The following is a 21,767-nucleotide window of genomic DNA, read 5'->3' as shown; positions in this document are numbered from 1 at the left end:
ATGTGCTGCAGATTTGTTGGCTGCCCTTTCATGAATGCAAATCTCCACCAAACCCTAACAGTTTGAGATCTGTTGGACTGAGATCTGGTGATGGAGGCCATTTGAGTGCAGTGAAGTCACCGTGTTGTTCAAGAAACCAGTCTAAGATTATTTAAATATTGTGACATGGTTTCATCCTGTTTAAATCAGTCGTTAGAAGATGGATGCACTGGTCAGAAAGGGCATAGCCATGGTCAGCTACAATATGCAGATAGGCTGCAGCGTTTAAACGATGCTCAGTTGGAATTGAGGTTTCAAGAAAATGAGCCTGTGCAAACTTAACCTCAATTTCCAGTTCTTAGCTGACAGGACGGGCACACAGTGTGGTCACTGCTGTAGCACATCTGCTTCAAGGTTCAATGTGTTTTGTGTTCAGAGATCTTCTTCTGCATACCTTTGTAATGCGTAGTTGCCTTGCTATCAGCTCCAAACAATCTAGCCATTCTGCCTGTCACAAGACTGAAAGGTCGGTGCAAGCACTGGACTCAAAGCGTGATAAGGACAAAGGCAACAAATCATAGAACGTGAAGTGGTGAGGCCTAGTTAATGTGGTGGATGTTGATTGAGAGGGGGAATTGGGCCAGTGATGCAGAATGGAACGTGGCAGTTAAGCAGTCACACAGAGGAGAGAGGACAACTGAGTTAGGGAGGTAGTGGAGAGGAACTCTGTAGATGTTGAGTATGCTGTATAACTTTTCTAACTTGCAGCTGGAGAGAGTAAGCAGTGTGGAAGGGGTGATGGGAATCAGCAGTGAGCTGAATGTGGATTGGCTGAGATCCAAAGGTTCCTGATGTTGTGCGGTGGCAGGTGAGGCACAGAGTGATTTCCAAGATGGGGGTAAGGTATCCGGAGTCCAAGAGAGAAGCTTAAGCTTGAGGTTTAAGTCAAGGTGAGTCCAGGAAGTGAGATGATGATGAACTGGTGCTGAAGGCTGAGGCTTAAATCACTCTGGTTTGATTGCCTGGAATCAGCTCCAGGTATGTGGAACTGCGGAGGATAAGCAGGCCCTGCCCAGGGGCGGATACCAGGTAGACTCAGGAGCCTGATGGGAAATTCCAGCCGCACACCCGGACCATGACGCTGCCGTGAGTTTTGATATCAACAAAATATTGATGACAAGATTTACCTTAATGAGCAGCTGAACATGTATACCTAAAAAAATGTCCAGCGAGTATGTACATCCCATAGTTAAGGTAGAAGACGGGACCGACAGTCAGAAATTTCAAAGTGAAAAATAACTAAATCACTTTGATTTATGGCAGAATCAAAGAGAAGTGAATCCTCTTGATATTCTCTTTGATAAATAAACACAAATCCAATACTAATGTCTAACGTGTGCTCAACATCTGAGACCATCTGAAAATCCAGCATTGTGAGAAAGACTTTGCAGAAAATGAGGACTGCGCATTAAGGCATATTTCTAAATTTTCTGCATTAGCAGCTGAGCGCAAACTCCTGCAGTAACATAACTTTACTGCACGACTGTGTTTGGTGGCTTTACTAACTCACAAAAACAGATTTGCATAATGCCTTCTGTCCGCTGAGAATTTTTATCAGTCATAGAAAATATTATTAGGAGAAGAATTTGCTCCAGTGTGGTGAATCTACACCTTCTCCAGTCCATGTTATGTGTTCAGCCTCATTCACCAGGAATGTGTTCTTTTGTTATTACATTTCAGGAAAGTCTGCTTTACCCTTTCTGATCTGCATTTTTCTCACTGCTGTGCTGCATTTCCTAAATACCTACAACAGAAGTGGAGAGCAAAATGCGACAATGACCAATGGTGATAATGGGACAAATGTGATAGAAAACACTGAAGCATTATGCACGAATAAAAACAACACCCAGTCTGCTGTTTGCTACTGCATCGTAAAGGCAGGTGACTAATTTTAAAACGTAATTGGATTTTTAGTTTCGACTGGCACATAGCGTGTCTTATTATCAAGCTTTTTATCCATTTGTGCATGAAAAGCAAATCTACTTGTAACTCCCCGGGCTGAGGAGTGTACCTAAAGCTGCAATAAACATCTTTATAATTTCTTTCCTCAAGTCTCCACGAGGTTCTCTCTATTCACAAATCCACTCTGCAGCACATGAAAGCCAGCGTCTTTAGGTCGGCATATTGTGCATCATTCTTGTCCTCCATGAGTTTTGTTCCAAAATGATAACCAGGAGAGTTGCTGTGTCCAAGCTTTGGCTTCTAAAAAAATGCTTTCTGAGGCTTTTCAGCAGAGCTGGAAACATATTAACTGCTCAGGGGTCTTCCTTGGCGTATCCCTGAAAGATTGATTAAAGCAAATGTCTCAGTTTTTGAGAATTTTGGAAAGAAGATAAACCAGTTTTAGTCACTGGGTGCTTCTTTCACAGCTATTCTCTGAGGGGGTTTTGTCCTTACACGCCACAGCCCACTCTACAGTTTTAAAGCTAGGACCACATTAACACTGCTTCTCCCATGGTGCTAAGCTTCAACTGAGATCTTGCAGAATGCAATTGGACTGGTAGCTATATAGCACTTTTGTAGTCCTACTGACCACTTGAAGCACTGTAGGCTATAAGCTGCATCTGATCCTAGCACGCTTTATTTTCTACACCTGAAGCACTTAGTTTACCTCCCATTCATGGCCAATTTAGAGCCGTCAGTTAACCTAACATGAATGTGTGTGTTTGAGTTTGAAACTACCTGCCAGGGCATTTCTCTGTGGAGTTTGCATGTTCTGCCTCATGTTCTGCTGCGAGGCAACAGTGCTAACCACTGAGACAATATGCAAACAAAATTATCTGAATACAGGACAAATAATCATGTGTAGAAGAGTGCACTGTTTTTTTTTCTGTTTCAAAAAGCTTGAAAAATTGAGCTGTTGTAACACCCCTACAGTTTTCATGCAGACCTAGAATGACTGCTCAGTGTCTCAGAGAAATACATTTAAATGTTGAATAGCTCTATAACACACAGTTTACATCAATAACTCCTGTTTGATGTGAAGTAAGTTGAATTTCACATCTACTGGCATTAGTTAATGTGCTAAAAACAGGCTTGAGTTCATAGGTCGGCTGTGTAGCGTCAACTTGTTGGAACATGCTGGGAAAGCCTTTAATATCAGCTAATTCAGTTAATCATTGTGCAACTGCAGTGATGGAAGGTGAAGTCCCACTAGCTTCATTGAGTTAGCGACACTAATTATAAGTCTGCAGATGCAGACAAATTATTGTGAAAAAAAGAAATAGAAAAAAAGACAATGGCAGAGTTGTTCATATAGAAGGTTAGTCCATTAGTAGCTCCAAGATTAGCAGCAGAATATCATTTTGTGGGGCGTGCTAACTTTTGTGACACACTTTAGCTTTGACACAAAGAAAGGAAAAATGATGCAGTGATGAGTGGAATTTGGTCTAATATGACTATGTGCTGGTACTTATGTCAACGAACACAAGGTTATTCTGTCAGTCTAGTATCTTTGTCCATAGGTAGACAGAGCTACAGTTTATCTTACCGGTATGTTTCTGCTATATGCTATATGAGACTATAACTGTTAGGACAGTACGGTTAACAGGACCTGTGGAACACATGTGGGACTTTATGCTGGGATTCATGGGGGAAATTTGATTCTTGTAAGTGCATAACAAAATAACGTTATGTGGGCGCCTTTGAGGTATGAGCTCCACGAGGATTCTGCTGCACACTTGTCAGTAATCACCAGCTGTCTGCAGCGAGATCATGCGGGGTTGTTAGACCTACAATAAGATGAGCAGTGACACGTGTTAGCCCTGCAAGGGCAAATGCAATGTAGCTCAAGGTTCCTTTACACAAATCTGATAATCACATGTGTAAGGTAAGGAGTTCACAACAGGCTTAATGTGTGTTGAGTAATGAGAAGGCGAGTTTCACAGAGCACAGACCTCATCACTGGGGCCTTTTCTTCATCTTTATTCCTGTAATACCTGTTGATTAAACACTCTGAGTGATTCCTCTGGTGCTCTCTGGTGACCCCTGCTATTTGTAAAGGAGACAAATTAAAGTCCTCCATCAAAATGTGATCAATGCCAGAGAGCCTCTGGGTGAAATGGGCACCACGGTGTAATGAAGCTATAACTCAACTTTAGTGCATTCTAAATGAGTGATGGACATCTGAGAGTACCGAGGAAGGATTTCCTCATAGCCTCTTTTACATGTCAACATGAGAAATTAACCTAATTTCAATATTCTTTCGCAGCACTTCTTTTACAAAATAATTACTGGTGCTACAACATTTCAAGGATTTTTTTATATATATATGTGTTGCGTGATTAATTCACTTGTTCACTGAATTCGTGATTGAGTGCTGAATTACTGTAAAATGTTAGATCAATTTCATGCTCTCAGATTAATCCGGGTAACTCTGTAATACTTGACAAAGCAAATTAGATCATAAGAAGCTAACTGAAACAGATCTCACACTTGACTTTTATTTTTTACTACTGGAAAACGAACAATTATGCGTTTGGGAAAAGCAATATCCTGCTCGCATCTCATTTCATAATGAAATAAAATAGAAATGTTTTAGTAAATGTTTCTTTTACTACAGCAGATATCATAGAACAGATGCTCCACAACTAGTGGTCAAAACCTTGTTGTGTTATTGTGTGTTTGTAGTGTTCCAAACAGAAACACCAGTTTGTCCATCGGTGTTTCTGTCCACTGGTGGACAAACTGGTGGACAAACTATGCAACATCAACACTCGTACTGTACCACGGTTGAAGGGTGTTTCTTCCACCTCTTTGTTAGTTTTTTTAAAATTCAAATTTATCAGCTAAATGTTCTTTATGTTTGTTTATCTGTCTGTTTTTTTTGCATATAGTTATATTAATTATGCAATTTAGCAACAATATTCAATAATTAAATTCTGAGGTCTGATATAATCGAACAGATTTAGAAAGCCTTATGCTGACATCACATATTCCTCACTGCATGGCTTCTTTATTTGTTTGCCTTGACATGTTTTTTATATTGGCTGTTTCGAGGTGGGGGTTTAGCAAAACTTTAGATTTGTGGCAGTTTTACACTCTTGATAATTTCACCCTTCTTTGTGACCTGTGAAGCCAAGTTAAACTGAACATTTTCATTTCCACTTTAATGCGGTACACTCCACTCATTCAAATTCAGCGTGATATTGCTTACCTTTTGTGAGTGCCAGATACAATACTGAGAAAAGGCTGAAACGCAATATTGCCAGTGATTGGAGGTCTTTAGCGGACCAGGGCTTACCTTGAAAATAATGTCCTCGTTGAATGGATTCAACAGACATATTATTTTAGATCTGTGAGAGAAATTATGTTTGCTTATGGCTAATCTACTTGAAGCTATGCCTTTCTAAACTACAGCTTTCATACTGGCGCTTGCCCCAAATACATATGAATAAGACTCAGACTTCACAAAGGCAGCTTTGGCATGCATCAAAAGTTCTTAATAAGATACTTTACCTGCAAGGCACCCCATAAGTGACTGCAGCAGCAGCAGTTTCCATAGCAACATCATCTTCAATTTTGTAGGGTCAAAGTAGTCTCACATCCAATCACAAATGTATGGAATCCGATTTGCACCTTTCTGGTTTTCCAATCTGTAGAAGAAGGCATAGGTGAGATTAGTTGAAAGTAAAGTTTTCGTTAGCAAGTAGCCTTTCCCCACTCAGCATACTCATTTCACAAGTTTTGGAACTACATGCAGGAACGTACAACTGAAAGAACATATTACACACTAATTATGAGCTACGTTATAGTTTATCAAGTAAACCCAAATCTTTCACTGTGTGTTTAAAGTTCACAGTAAACTCCTGGTTCAAATTTCATGGAAGTTGAGCAGCAGAAAAAAACAAAGCATCTAATTTTCAGTTCAGTGTGTGTGTGCGTGCGCGCTTGTGTATGTATTTCCGTATCTCCAGCGTGACATCTACTTCCAAGACAGTTTAAAAGCAAAGCCACCGCTAAAACTTTTCATAGTATTGTTCTTCTTTGAAGCCGCACAGCTTTCATGCTCAAAAACCCCAGTGCCGAGCCGAAAGACAGAAAATGCTGAAATGCTGGAAAACGCTGAAGAATTTCACAGTTGTGTGCTTTTTCCTCAACAGAGACAATATCTCTCCGGAGTGAGAATTAAAACTGGACCGTTTGGAGAGTGTCAGCAAGACAGCACTCGGCAATTCAAACCACAGTAAAGTGGTGGTGGTGATGGTGAAGGAGTGGTGGTGGTGGTCGAGCTTTATGAATGAAAACACTGTCACTACTTATGCTAGCTTAAGTCACTAAAGACTTTTGCTGCACAAATCACTTTGTTTCTCTAAGTTACACCCAATCTGAAACTATTCTGAGCTGTTTTGATAACTGTGCAGCCGTCTCTCACTGAATACACTAAAAATCTTCTAGCATGTGAATGTATTGTAAAGATTGCTGTTTACAGCCTCTATATTCAAAGAGTTTCATTGTGCAGAAAACATTTGTATGCATACACATGCGTATCATTGTTACTTATAATAAAAGACACTGATGAGCACTAACACTTAGTACAATTACTACAAAAGGCAGATTTTTTTAAACTAACACTGTTTTCTGTTACTGTGCCGTTAGGGAGCAAAGGGGAATGCAACAAATCTGAAAAGTGCGGAGGTCTGCGTGGATAGATGGCTGTTCCTTTCAAAATCCTGAAGAGTATTTTTCTTGATGTAAGCTCATTACTATGGCTATGACAAGCGATGTCACATTTACTTACATCATGAAGTTGTATATTTAGTAAGGGATAAGCTATATCTGCTTCCTCATCTCCACTTATCTTTGTGTGATTTGTAATGCTTAATTTTATTTATCACCTTTGTTTTCCCATCATGTAACATTTACATGCCTCAAAAGTTCCTGTTACCTTCTTACCTGCACACATCCTCTAAACCAATCAGCACCTATTGTAGCACCTGCTTTTTAAAAAAATCATTCTTTTCTGTTTATTTTCTGGCTTCCAGGCTGTCTGTCATGTTCCCCCCTCTCCTCCACCTAATCCAGGGTGTCTCAGCCAACATCTCCATCAACCATCTGCTTACTCTGACAGACTCCAAGGGGTCCAGTTACTATCTCTATGATGCTGCTTCTGATTAGGGTCCAAAAGAACTTAAATGTAAGTTAAAATAAATAACTTGATTTATTTTAAATGAATTCACTTCATGGAACGGAGGTAAAATAAATTTTACTCTGTATTATTGCCTTGTTGGGTTTTGTGATGCCCATCCTTCATCCTTACAATAACGTTTAAGGATCTTAAAAAACATTGTAATTGGTGTGATTCACAGTGAAATCTGTACTTAAAAAATAAAATTCATCTAAATATGTTGGTTATGAAGGTAGTAACAATATAACTTCCCGTGGGGACCGAGTCAATAAATGCTGTATGAATTTGGGCTCGTCAAAAGGAAATTAATAATTTAAAAAAACCCCAAAAGGACAGGATTCATTAGGTAAAGTGGCTTGAAACAGTACTGTTCACCAAAGCAATGTATATTGATTGTGTTGGAGAATTTGTTGTTAGTCTTTGTTCACACTAATTTCCTGGCTTCTGCACCCTCAACCTGCCAATATGCATTAACACCCTTTGAAGCTGCAAGCAATGTCTATCCTGCACCTGTGTGCTCATAGCATGCAGACACATCTTGTTGCACTAGTGAACATGAAACACAAATGTATTACTGTTTTTATTTTTTCAATTAAAAAAATACAGGTTCTTCAAAACACTGATTTTCAGGCCCGCCGGCTTTACAAACTACAATTCTCTGTTTCTGGGATGCGCATTAAAATGCTTTTTAAACTTTGCAGACAAAATGATAGGCATTTGGTTTAAAGGGGTTGTTGAATAAAGCACAATGTAAATAGGGCACAGCGAAGGGAGACAGATTTATCCTGTTTGCTTGCAACTCCGAGGAAAGAATACAGAATAAGTTTTGCAAGAAATGTCAGAGGCTGCCTGTGGAAAAGCTCTACTTTTGTAAGAATTAAAGCAACACAGCCGGTTAAGAAGTGAAATCTACCTTTTGCAGAGCTCCTCCAGGAAAAAAAAAAGGCATTAATCTTTTGTCTCCTGGGTAAAATATATTTAGAACTGAGGCATGTTTGACACAAACCTCTCCAAAATTACAACTATTTGTGTAATTTTGCCATTACAAAGGAGCACAGAAGAACTCTGTTTTGCCACCCCTGCTGTGATTCAATATAGACAGCACAAAGTTTTAAAACATAGTCAGAAAAAGTGAGACAAAACCACTAAAAAAACCAAAACAGGCACAGGAAACTATTTGAGTAGGCCACGCTCTCATTAATCTCAGATTTTCTACCTTCCAGCTCTGTCTCCTGTCTCCACCTACAGAAAAGAGGTCTTTTATCTCCATACATCATATAGAGGGTTGTCAGGATGTGACTTGGGTACATCAGTGGTATAAGGCTGTGCCTCATCCTAGAGAAATTTTTTTTGCATATTAATATGCTCTCTTATAAAACCACCAAGCCATGTGTCTATTAAGCCAATGCATTTATTTGTGGTGATGCTTTCCTCAAAAAGTTTTACACCAGCGTTAATTTGCAAGCGCAAAACATTTAGCATGACGACATATAAAAGTGCAGTTCAGCAACACAACTAAACAAACAGCAGCTTTCACTGGTGAACATCGTGGGAACACCACAACAATCAACCAAACAGTAAAGGGTGTATGTTAAGGTCACTTTAAAGAACAACAGACAACTGCAGCGTTGTGTTCCTGCATCATAAACAGCTATAACAGATGAAGAACCAGAGCTGCAGGAGAGACAGTGTACAAATGTAGGGCTGTGCAAAAGAGTCACATGCTGGGTCATCTCTGTGGATTAGAAGCCCTTCGGTTACGATCAGTTGTTTTTTCCCAAGTCTAAAAATTGTTTGGATCTAAAAAGTACATTTACTAACATTTGCTTATTGTGAAGGTAAAAAAATAGCTTCAGTGAAAATATATTTTCTGTTGAAAATTTGTTGGTCATTAAATGCACACCTGTGGTTGTTTGTGGCACACAGTCTCTTTTTTTTCAGTTAAGCATTCACGTGGTAATGTTCTGATATGAATTACAGAACGATGGATGAAAACTGAAAAAAGGCCATTGTTGTTATTTCTAGTGGTAAATGGGACCAGTTGTTGTGTTCCAGTGTGATTAAATCCAGACACAGTGATGTAGAAGTGTGTCCTGTAGGTTTATCATCACAGTAAGAATCCAGTTTTTCTTGCAACTTGTTATAACCTGATACCTGCCCTGGACCCTCTCAAGTCACATTTTCGGGGTATGACCAAGCAGTGTTATATAACGTGTTAGGAGTTAGCTGAGTAGATAAAGGCTTTGGAACTGTATTACCGGTTTATTTAATACAATATTTCCTCCATTGTCCCATTAATACTTGGTAGTTTGGTCTGAGACTGTGCCTTAGGCAGCAGACAACGACAATTTAGACATATCAGACCAATCACTCAAAAGGAGACTCAAAGAATGTAAAATATACGGAAAAAGACAAATCCAGGACACACACTGCATCCTGTACATACTGAATGGCAGAATGAACATGTCAGATTTCTAAATGTAGAAATCAGAAGGTCTTTTAAACATGCACAAGTGATTAAAAGAAAAAAAAAAAGGCCACAACTCAATGGATAAACCAGTATTTCATCTATGTAGTAGAAAAGCAACATTTACATTGGATGTTTAGGCATTTTAATATCAACCTGTCACAAAAACACATACCATTATGTTTGACAGGTATAAACAGTACTTTGTGCAACAAAGTGATTTCCAAGGAGCTACCAGCCACAACCTTGTAATATCTCGGCATGTTGTCCAGTGTGTCTTTTAAAAGTTTGAGGAAACTAGATAAGTAGCTGCCCTAAAAATCATCTACAGTAGAAGACATAAAATAATGATGACATATATGGTCCTTCAGTCGATCTACTATTCACTAAAGCCTGATTGGAAGGGTGGCTGTCAAGAAGCCATTAAGTAAGAGAAACATGAAGAAAAAAGCTGAAGTACACCAGATTACACAGCAGGACCAAATTCTCATCAATATGTTTGCAAGGATCAGGAGAGAGGTACAACAGTGAGCATTTCAACATTGCAAGTGACCAATCACATTGTTGTGACGTTATTCTTTTGGCCGCCAAGCCATTCGTGCATTTATGAAATTCCAATGTTGCAAGGGCAATATCAATTCTGCTTACCGTTTATTAAAGGGTTAGAGTTAGGGTTAGGGTCAGGGTCCGTGATCGGCGGACAGAGGCGGTTTCTCGCAGCTTAAGTACAGTTTTTTGTTTTACGGCAGTTTTTTCTGAAGTTGCAAAAGTATGACGTTCTGATTGGTCACTTGCAATGTTGATCCTGGAACAACATTTAGTATGATGATCTGGGAACAACACCAAAACATGGTGGAGATTCAGCCATGGTTAAGGACTCGGTCAGTGGTGCTGGGAATCTCGACAAAATTGACGAACATGTCACAAACACAGAAAAGTACCGTCAGGCTTTGACTGAAAAATCTAATCAAATCACTTTTATTGTCACATCACATGTGCAGGTACATTGGTACAGCACATGTGAGTGAAATTCTTGTGTGCGAGCTTCACAAGCAACAGAGTTGTGCAAAATACAATAATGTAAACAAGCAAAATACAAGAATGGCTACATCTGAAACTAATAAATATATGTACAATATATAATAGTATATGCAAAAACAGAAATAGAGCTACAGACTGGAATTCTCTGAAGCCTGATTGCAACATTAACAAAACAAAAAAAGTTGTGTAATATCATTCATGAATCCTGATGAACAATTCCTGAAGACTAACTAAAGAAATGACAAGCTTGCCTGAAAGAGTTGAGGCTGCGTTGAAGGATAAATGTTGTCATACCAAATGTTAACTTTCCAGATTGTAAGAATTGTACAAACTTTTCTATAAATGAATGCACCTATTTCACATTTTACTAGCAAGATATAAAGAAGTTAGTGGTGGAGCAAGCCTATTGCACAAGCCTGTACTTCTCACTTTCGGTATGCTTGAAAGGAATTCGAGTATTTCTCCTTACTCATTTGTAGGTCTTTTTTAATTTGTTTGCTTTTTGATAGTGATTATCGTGATGTGCATCTTTGTGGAGTGCTTCAAAACTCCTGTTGCAGTTCACAGAGCATACTCGTACTCACAGAGCTGTCGTTACTCTCAGTAACTTAGTTTTCCTCCAGTTTATTAAAGGCTGTTGTTACAGTATCAGCATGCAGGTTTGGCTCTCTCCACTCTTTTCAGCTCGACCTGATAAAGCACCCCAGCAGCTAAAGATAACACTACTGAGCGCTTCACAAACTTGCCCCTGCCTATTGTTGCTGTAATCTATTTAGTTTCTTGATACCAAGGAAAAGGAAGTTGATAAATGATCTGGCTACACAGAGCGTACTGAGCTGTGATTAACAAAGGCTCTGGTTAGGCTTGCAGAGATTAACCAGTGCTTGTCATATTACAAATGTGACTCTCTGTCTTTTGCTCTAAATTCAAAGCATCTAACAAGCAAAAGCAATAATGGAGGAAGGAAATGGAAAAAGGTTGACAGATTGTTTTTTTTAATCCATCCATTTCTTCCCTGAGCCAAAATGGCAACTGTATTAGCAAATACAGGACTGCTACCAGTATCTACTCTAAGATTCCTATCACCATTACTGCTACCACTCCTCCTGCTACTAATACTGTGGGTGCTACGAATTAAAAAGTAATTATAATTTGCATATATCAATCGTTTGGTAATGCTGATATTCCCTGACTCCCTGCCATAATTTGCAGTTGGGCTCTATAACCACTCAAGCATCAGATTTCATAGATGTAATGTACTGCAGCTGCTTTTGATAAAGGGAAATGACTGATGATGCTTTGGGGCATTAGAGGAGGAGACAATCAATGTATTCAGTCAGTAACAAATGACCAGAAAATTGAAAGATTTTCACCCCTCATGGAGTTAACAGCGTATTAAAATTCAAAGTGTTTGTAACAACGTGACACGCTGGTGTTTGTTTTATAGTAAGCCTGCACCAGCACCTTTTCGCAAATACACAGTAGTAATTATAAACGGCATTAGCAACCTGCAGCTAGAAATCTGCAAGCAAATGAATGATACATTTGTTTTGGATTGGACTCTGTCCACTCAGAGTACCACTCAGTTATTATTGTGGCTGTATGAGTGCAGCAGGGGCACAGATCTTTAAATCTTCTTCCCCTCACCACACTGGTTTCCACTCCAAAGTTTGGCGATGTAGAGAGCAGTCCAAAATCAGTCTACTGCAAATGCTTGTTCCAAAAGGCAACTGATGTCTTTGTGCAGGCAGTGCAGAATCCTACCTTGGATTAAATTAGCTTTGGGAGGAGATAACACGTTTGGTTAATGTACTGCACTGGTCCCAGGAGATCCATCGTCCAGTGATATCAGGGCGGAGAGCCAAACAGAACCAGAGGTGATCAAAGGAGCAGCTCTGCTCCAATACAGGTCTATCTACAACTCAGTTTGTAACACCCGTCGAGAAGGCAGCTACATTTATTAGGCGCTGATGTGTTGTGGCACGCAATAGGCGGATGCTGCTTTTGTGACAATCCCGACACAGCTAGAGCATAAATATAAGCTATTTGAAGTCAAACAGGATACACAAGCTTTTATGAAAAGTCTTCTCATGCTTGCATGCTGTGCAAATAGCACAAAGCATTGAGAGTTTTGACCTCTTCTGAAAACACAGACTGTACTGTCACCGACTACAGTGCAGCATCATGAAAGGAAGGCTGTTGATTCCATAAATGTGTAAAGCTCTTAGAGATGACTAATATTTTACTTATATCTTTAGAGGTAGCTTTAAAGATCTTAAATAGCTTATTTAGTTACAATATATCTAAAATGCAAATTAATTCAACAAAATAGTACAAAATTAATGAAGCTATTTAATATTTAAGTTGAAGCATCACCCAAATTTTACTTAATAATGCACATACCAACTGCAATTCATTTGTTTTATTTTAGATTTTAAATGGATTTTATTTAAAATGGGATCATGTACAATATTAATATAAATGTTATCATTTTATGCATTTTACCAGAGGTGAACGCCTAACAGGAAAACAATAAATAACTAAACATTGTGACTCTTTCAGCTAATATTTCAATTTTTACTTAATGATATCAGACTGGGACATTTATTGAGTTGAAGCTTTCATAGAGAATGTGGTTGCCCAAAGGCAGAATGACAAAAACAGACAGCACGTCAGATTTATTTACATTAATAAATCAGTTTTTTAAAAATATATTCACATATGTTTTTCATATTTCTTGAAAATAAGCAGTTTCCTATATTAGTGCTTGACCACCAAAGGAGACACATTTATTTAGACATTTTTAAGTTATTGCAGCCCAGATTCTTTCCTGCACTCAGCCACAAAACACGAAGGAAAACGTACAAGGATGTGTTTGAATGAAAACCAGTAAACGAGCAAGAACGAAGAAGAGTAAAGCCGCCACAATGTCAGGATGTATGATGCATTCACTGAAATTGTTTTAATCAAAAAGCAGAAGGTTTGCAGTTCATTAAAGGAGGAATAAAGGCACATGGGTGTGTTTGACAAATGAGTGCCAAAATAGGGCCATATGAGTGAACAGGAATAGTAATGTGCTTGCTCAGAGGATGCTGGTTTACACTGATAATTGTCATTTACTTTTCATTTCTGTTTTAGAGCTTTTAACCATCGGATGTGGTATTTCTTTACACCGGCTGTTTTTTGTCATTGCTTTGAAAGATTTGCTCAGCTCGAATGATTTGAAGTAGAGTTAAAATTGAAGAAAAGTGTTTTAGTATTGGGTCTGAGTGTCTTTATGGTAATGTTATGGTATGACAGGATAATATGAAGTGTAAATTAATAAAGTGAACAGCTGTGCACACAGACCACAGCAGGACGCTCTCGGTTAGATCACCGTACTGGACGTCAGCAGGACGAACAGTTCTGCGTGATTCCCTTTTTCTTTTTTACTGTAAACGAACTTTGGCAAAAATGAAAATAAATAAATAAACAAAAAAAACATTTACAACTCACAGACATGGCTTAACAGTAGGTCTTAGAGGTTCTTGTAGAGTAATCATAAAATGGGCACCAGCAACTTTGTTGTGGAAATAATGTACATATGCCACAGGCTTGATGAGTCCTAATTTTTACAGAGTACTTGCTTGATGTGGTTCTGTGAAGTCTGGGTGCAGGTCTGGTGGTGATGAAGCTAAACCGTGACAGCGCTACAAAGCAGCTCGCTGCTGTGTATTCACATCACTGCTGGTGTGGGTGGTAAATTCGGACAGTTTGGAACTGACCAAGTACTCGCTCGCTATTGAGAAATCATCTAGGAGAAAACGAAACATTGATTTTAAGAAGTGTGAAATAAAATATATAAAATGTCTAAAACTATTATTTTATTTTATTTTTTCATTTTCACTCAGGATAACCTCTGGACATATTATCGGACAAATCATCAACATTAGAAAAAACAAAAAACCTAAAAAACCCTCATGAAAATATGTGAAAGGTTCTCTGAAAGAACGACATAAAAACCTTCCACTTACATTAAAATCACACTGTTACTCCTTACTAAACACAGCAACGTTGCCTACAACACATTTTCTAATATGATCTAAATCCAATCTCACTGAATGTATAGCTCCAATAAAACATGGAAATTATGGATCTTAGTAACATTTGTGCTTTAATATATCATAGCTTTCATAGTATTTCATACAAGATATTAAGCAGGGTTATAAAAGAATTAATACTCATATACTAATGGATGCTAAAAATATATATTAATACTAGATTTGCAGCTGTACTGATACCAACAGTACGATCTCCACCTCCTCCAGCTGACACAGATCCTCACACAGCACCTCTGCAGACAGGCCATCACACAGCCCCTCCCCTCACTAGCAGCCGAACAAACTTGGTGAAACATTTTAAAGACTCACACTCTGTCTTCATGAAGAATTCTAAGAGGTCAGTAACACTTCTGTTTCAATAACATTAAAATATAAAACACTATTAGTATTTACCCTCATTAGTCATCCGTTCTCCTTAAACGTAGCAGCTAGCAGCTATGGCTAACAATAAAACAATAACATTACTGAAGCTAGGCAGCAAAGGTAACCAGTCCTGCCCATCTGTAATGTTTATAGGCAGTGTTCATCTTTTCAGGATAACATAATTTTTTGTTTCTAAAAAAGTAAACTAGACATAAAAAGTGCCAGCAGCTACAAAGGGTGCCAAGCCTCGAGAAGCATGGAGAGTAAATAGAGCTGTAGTAGAATACATTTGAACAGACCTGTAAAAAAAAGCGCAAAAAAGCCTCACGCTGCCTGTGGTATCAAAAGTAGCACTGAATATAGTGCCAACTCTAATCTGTACAGTGCAGCAAAAGCTAAAAAACAATGTGACTGGTTACGGCGAAAGATATATCTAAAATCATGTCTCAACGAATTTAGAGAGAATATGAATACATCAAAATATTCTTTTTCTTACTTACTTTCTTTCTTTGTCTTTCTTCCCCCTTAATGTCCTTGGTATATATAAATGACGCAGCTGATTGCACTTTGATACAGTGACTAAATAATCTAATTTATCTGAATCACAGACATCTGGTCTGATAAACAAACAGTGCTTTTCTGGAATGCCTAATTATTTCATTTGAGAGGTAGATGAGATTTTGAATACCTGCACTTTGCAGCATCTGCAGTTCTCTCCAAATTTAGCTGCTCCAAAACGAAAATGACATTTTGTTTTTCTTAGAAGTGCGAGTGCTCATTAGGACACTGTTTCCTCTTATAAGTTTGGAAAATTACTTAAGAAACTTAAATGAGCCACAAAATGAAAGTGATGATAATGAATTAAGATGACACGTCACAGTTTCATTATTTAACAATTGGAAAACATCCACTGACCAACTTCAACTTATATCTATGTAATAGTTGGCACATTAACATTATGTTCAGTATCTGTTTTGTTGCAAGAAATTGAAATACTTCTCTGTGCGTGCGGGTGAAAGAGTGTTGTTGTGAAACCCTGACTGATTAGGTTAATTCAGAAACATTTATATTCATGTCAAACCAAACAAACAATGGATTCTGGCACCAAAATGTTTTTCTTTGTAAGCATTCTTCAGTAGCTTTTTGGCACCATTATGTTTCCAGGATCTTCAACTTACAATACAAAGAGCCTTGACATGACTGTGTTGTAATTTGTCGCTATATAATTAACATTTAACTGAATAACACAAGCAGGGTGTCCTTGGGTTTGTATTTGGAGTAAGTTGTATTATCTTACTAGCAGACACACAATACATATTTATATTTTCTGTTAGTATTGTATGTTATAGCAGTGGTCCCCAACCTTTTTTGCACCACGGACCAGTTTATGTCGGACCAGCCTTTAAGGTGTCGCAGATAAATACAACAAAATAAAATCAGTACTGGTGCAAAGAAAAAAAAGAAGATTTATTCATGGGAAAAGACCCGGGGAAACCGAGTTAACGATAAAAACGCAAAAAATAAAAAATAACCATAAAAACCCTGAAAACCATAAATTTCACACCCGAGCCTCAACTCTTGCGGCCTGGTACTAAATGAGTTGTGGACCGGTACCGGTCCGTGGCCCGGGGGTTGGGGACCACTGTGTTATAGTATGTATACAGTATGTGACCACTAAAAAAACCTCAATATGAAATATATGAAAGGCACAACTAATAAGTGCACCTGTATGAGAATCATTAAGCTGTTCCAACTGTGCAACATGGTATTGAAAAGACATTGAAAACAGGATGACTTCACCAGACGTATAAACAGCATCGATATTTGGATAATAAGTAGAAGGTGAAAAGCCATCATCTTGAGTGCTTGAGAAGATGTCTAAAGCGTCCTTTGTGTCTAATTTTAAGGTTAAGAAGAGAAAAGACACAGTTCTTCCCAAACATCTCATAAGTATTCAGCCGTCTGGTAACCATTCATAACCAAAAACTGTCACACAAAGGCTTGGCTTTACTTTGGAACCACATTCAAACATATTCTAGCCTTGATGGTTGGGCATCATTTAGACATCTTTTAGAGCTCTAATCAAAAGAAAACTTCTCAATGGATTAATAGAAATTAGTAAATGGTTGAAATAAGGCTGAATTCAAGCCTTTGTTACATCCTTAAAAGAAGCTTTTTCACTTTTAACTTTTTGGCCATAACAGGACGTGTTTTTAAAAGGCCTGAACAGATTTAGCCTAGAAAACAATGTCCATTGATGTCTGGTGCTTGGAAGGTTTTAATCAAACGTAACAATGTTATCACTATATCTTAATATATTTTAAATATATTTATACTTCTTCTCTTATTCTCAGTGAGTTCGCATTGTCCAAATGGGGGGACATAACCCTCCAGACTTTTGCTCCTGGTTTCAAACTAGTTTCCCAGCATTGAACTAGAATAAGAGTGAAAATCCACCAAAATTATGAAATACTTTAAGCAATTTCCTGTTACACTTTCTGAAGTTTAAATTCAGTAGCAGGTTAGATGATAGTTAAAACTGACTAGAAATGATAAGACTGATGTTTAGTCTCCAAAATGGACACGCAGCAAACACACAAAGGACTTTCTGATAAACTCCAGCTGTATCCATCTCCATCTGGTATCAAACTCCATCCAAAGTTTGTTATAGAGTCTGTTAAACCATCTTAAGTGTTGAGCTCAAGTTCAGACCCATTCAAGGTTAATCCAGAGCTCCAAATTCTGCAACGGTGCTCAACAACAGCACGGCTCATAATAATAAAACTCAGCTTTGTGTCAGCTTTGTGTCAGATTTGTACGCTTCATCTCAAACCTTCAGACTGTTTGAATATACACAACAGATGTTTACCTATTTAGTGAAAATGTCGAAGTTTGATGCCAGAATTTCCAAACCAAGTTGTGGATTTCAGAATTTCACTGTGTTCTGTGCTACTGTTTTTTTTTTTTAAATAAGAAATAAATAAATAAAAGATCATTTTAAATAAATGAGAAGTTCCAAGCTAAGACACCTTACTCACAGTGAATAACAGAGCCTTGATATTTTTCTCTCATTAAGAACTTTTATCCCATTTTTATCTCAAAAAGCTGTTATTCTTTTGATTTAATCAAGAGATGCTGAGATGTTGCAGAGTGTGATGGTTTATAATGGAGATTATAAACAATTCTAATGGCTTATTTGTCTTATATGGCATTTTATGTAAATTATATGAATTTATGTTACTGTGTATAACTGCTATTTGAAAGATCTTGTGTAACTCAAACCGTGGTATAATAACACATGAAAATGCACTTTTTCACAGGGGAGAGATTGAGCTAAGAGACCAGGTTTCCTTGCATAAATTTTAAAGGGATGTTAAAAAAAAAATGAGAATGTTTACAAAAACGCTACATGCAAGTCCTGCAGTTTAAGATATGCCACTTGTTTTCTGTCAGTGTGTTTCTGTCCACAAAGCTGTGAAAAAAAATCAATCGATCGATAAAAAGGGACACATTGTTTCGGGTATATTTGTTGCATTCTTTTGAGTCGTCCCAGCTGTTCTATTCAATCCTTTAATGTCGATTCAAACAAAATAACAACACCCTGTGGGGAGCACAGTTCTTATCAAGCGCTTATACTAAATCAGCGAGCACCGCTGTCTCTCACTCAACAGCCACACCCAGAGGAGCACAATATTACCTCTGAGAATGTGCTTGTGCGGCTCTTTACTGAAAAGCACACGCACGTTCAAACGAGGTGTAGCATCAAGAAGAATCGCAAATCTGGCCTCATCCCAAGAATACTTGGAAAGGAAATGTTTGCGGGCCTTATATAAGTATGTTTAATAATGCAACATTCCCAGCGCTCAGATCTCCCCCACCCCCCCACCGAAGTTGGTTGCTGTGTGGCGTTGCTGTTATTAAGCACTCAATTAAAGCCATTCCCAAGGAGAGGCAGTGCGCAACAATGTTTGAACTAGGAAACATTGCTGGCGCAGACAGTCTGTGAAGAGTCCCCCCAGAGGAGTGCGGTGCCTTGAAACCGGAGGCCTAGAAGTGACAGATCATCATAAAGCATAGCCAAACCAGGGAAATTATTCTAATATGATTGGATTACAAATAGGGCATTTTACAGAACCAATGAGACCGAATAAATAGAGCTGGAGCATAAGCTGTGTCACTTAGCCTTCTTTCAAGATTTTGTAAAATGAAAGTGAACACAGAGACGGGATGCCTAACGTTAATGAAGAGCTCTGCTATATACTCAATTGTACTTAGTCCTGACAATGCACAGAAGTGTGTGCGCAGTTGTACAAAGGGGATGTATTTTGTTGTGTAAATCAGACTTATTCATGAACTTGCTTTGGCTAAATTATGCAACAATTTTTTATCAGCAGCAGATGGATGATTTTATATGTAAGTCCACGCAGATGAAAGATTTGTTTTAATGAAACCAGCTTGTGGTGTGCAGGAAAACATCAAACTGAAGGCAACTCATTTGGAGACGCTGCTTTTGAGGTGCCTTTTTGTTTTGGCAGTAATTGTATTTTTCAGCAGCTGTTCCAAACAGCGAGAACAAAATGCACAAAACTGTATGCTAGCCTCACTGTGAGGTCCTTGCATCGCTTTCCCTGTCATTCTGTGCTGACTCCATAAAGCGCTTTCACTTTCATACACTGAAAACAGAATTCATCTTTTCAGTATCTGCCCGATGGTGCGCTGACATTCCTGGAATACAGCCTAATCACAACTATCGTACCTTTTTAAGAGTTTGGCTGAGGAATAAACATGTAATTTTCCAGGATGCTGCTTGGCAGGCGAGATTTTTTATTATTATTTTTCCCCAACACTCGCAGCACCTTTGTCAAGCAACTCTATTATTCCAAACAAGTAATGCATGGCATACATAAAACCGCACCACACTCTGGTAAAGTAGTATCAGGGGCCTGCAGCTTCCTCATCCATTATGGTGCTGTGGAAAAAAATCTCACGGTGCTGTTTGCTTTGAAAATCCAGCAGAGTGAAGCTGAAAAGCAGCCATGCTAAACAACTGACACCAGGCGTGTTTTTATTTACTGTTTGTTACTGAGCATACGTGTGATCAGCGGGGTGGGTGCAAATAGCTATGACAAATATTACAGCATGTATTAGAAAGCTTATAAAAAGGGACAAGAGAGATCAAACGGCAGATACTAAACAGCCGTGATTCTCAATATGGAAACGTAAGGTTTACAGCTCCAGCTGACAATTAGGAAATATATTAAAATCTACTCTATGAAATGTAAGAAAGAAGTGAAACAGAAGCAAATTTTTCTCATTGCAAAAAAAAATTGTATCATTCAGAATTTCCGACTTCTTAGATTTCTTTTCTTATATTCAGTAAATTGATTATATTTTCACGTTGGATTGTTGGGAGAACAAAACAACTAAAAATATCCGATTCAGGCTGAAAATGCGACGGGTTTTTTTCCTTCCTTTTGTCTGTTTTCATATTACTTCAAAAAAAATGATTCAACACCTGCAATACAAACAAAAACATACAAACAAATTAAACTGACTTTGCAATAAATAAAAGTGTATACTCTCCTCACTGGAGACGTGGAAACCTGAGAATTTTCTGCATTTTTACATATATATGGTAATAATTACCATTAGTTGTCATAGTTAAAGCTAAACTAAATAGTAAAACTAGATTTATTTTAGTGAACCAAAATAAAAAATAAAAACTGGACCTTGGAGAAAAAATTAACTTGGAAAACAGGCTAAAATAAAATAATAAAGAAAATATCTGAAGCCTTGGTATTTGTTAATTGAGTTAAATTAGTTATCAAAAACTGCCTGATGAGGGTTTGATGGATGTTTTTATTGCACTTGTAAATCAACTGCTTAAAAAAGGTTCTGTTAATGTTTTAATATCTGTACTGATTTTCCAACTTTTGCCTCTGACATTTGCCATAAATTAAATAATAAGTAATAATAATCAATACTTACTTACTTATCTTGTACAAACTAAACTAAAACTATAAAAACTAATCAGAAACGAGCAAACCAACTCTGGAAATTAACTGAAATGACAAATAATTAACAACAAAAATTCAAAATGAAACAAAAACTAAGAAGAACTTAAAAAAACTATAATAACGGTACAACTAACTCCCTCTTCTCTGTGTTTTAGCCCATCAAACACCTCGAAACATAAAGGAAGGCAAGCATCCCGTGGCCAGGAGAAGAAGTGGCTTGGAAAATACATCTGCAGAACTTCACGGTCATTAACAGCCATACGTCACTGCAGATTACACAGCAAACTGTAGGAGCGAGCAACAAGTCTCATTATGCGCAGCCTCACCAACTCCCACCCAGCTTCTGCCTCTCACAGAGACTACAGCTGTAATGTTTGTACTTTCAGGATGTCCTGTGACATATCTGCACACATTCAGACTCACGCATTCTCTTTATCTTCGGTTCCGTTCCTTCGGCTAGCGTTCCCGAAGAGGCATGAAATAAAAATGACCTTGATGACACATTTCTGCGATACTTTCCCGAGGAAACCATGCAATGAAATTTTTATGCCAGGCCTCTAAATGCACCTATCCCGGGGTATTTTTAATGTCACTTCTGCGCCTTGGCAGTTCTG

General features: G+C 38.1%; 1 protein-coding gene across 1 annotated transcript in view; it reads right to left on the bottom strand.

Annotated features, from left to right (window-relative positions):
* Window positions 1-21,767, bottom strand: part of cntn4 (contactin 4) — a 184,181-nt gene that overhangs the window by 160,742 nt on the left and 1,672 nt on the right. Inside the window, exon 2 of the mRNA XM_005726628.1 lies at window positions 5,497-5,633. Within this exon, the coding sequence (XP_005726685.1) occupies window positions 5,497-5,551 (55 nt within the window). The 5' untranslated portion in view covers window positions 5,552-5,633. The remainder of the gene's footprint in view (window positions 1-5,496; window positions 5,634-21,767) is intronic.

This window comes from Pundamilia nyererei, unplaced genomic scaffold (genome assembly GCF_000239375.1).
Source record: "Pundamilia nyererei isolate P.nyererei 1_Seehausen unplaced genomic scaffold, PunNye1.0 scaffold00021, whole genome shotgun sequence".
NCBI classification, from domain to species: domain Eukaryota; kingdom Metazoa; phylum Chordata; class Actinopteri; order Cichliformes; family Cichlidae; genus Pundamilia; species Pundamilia nyererei.
This window is presented reverse-complemented; position numbering and strand designations above follow the sequence as displayed.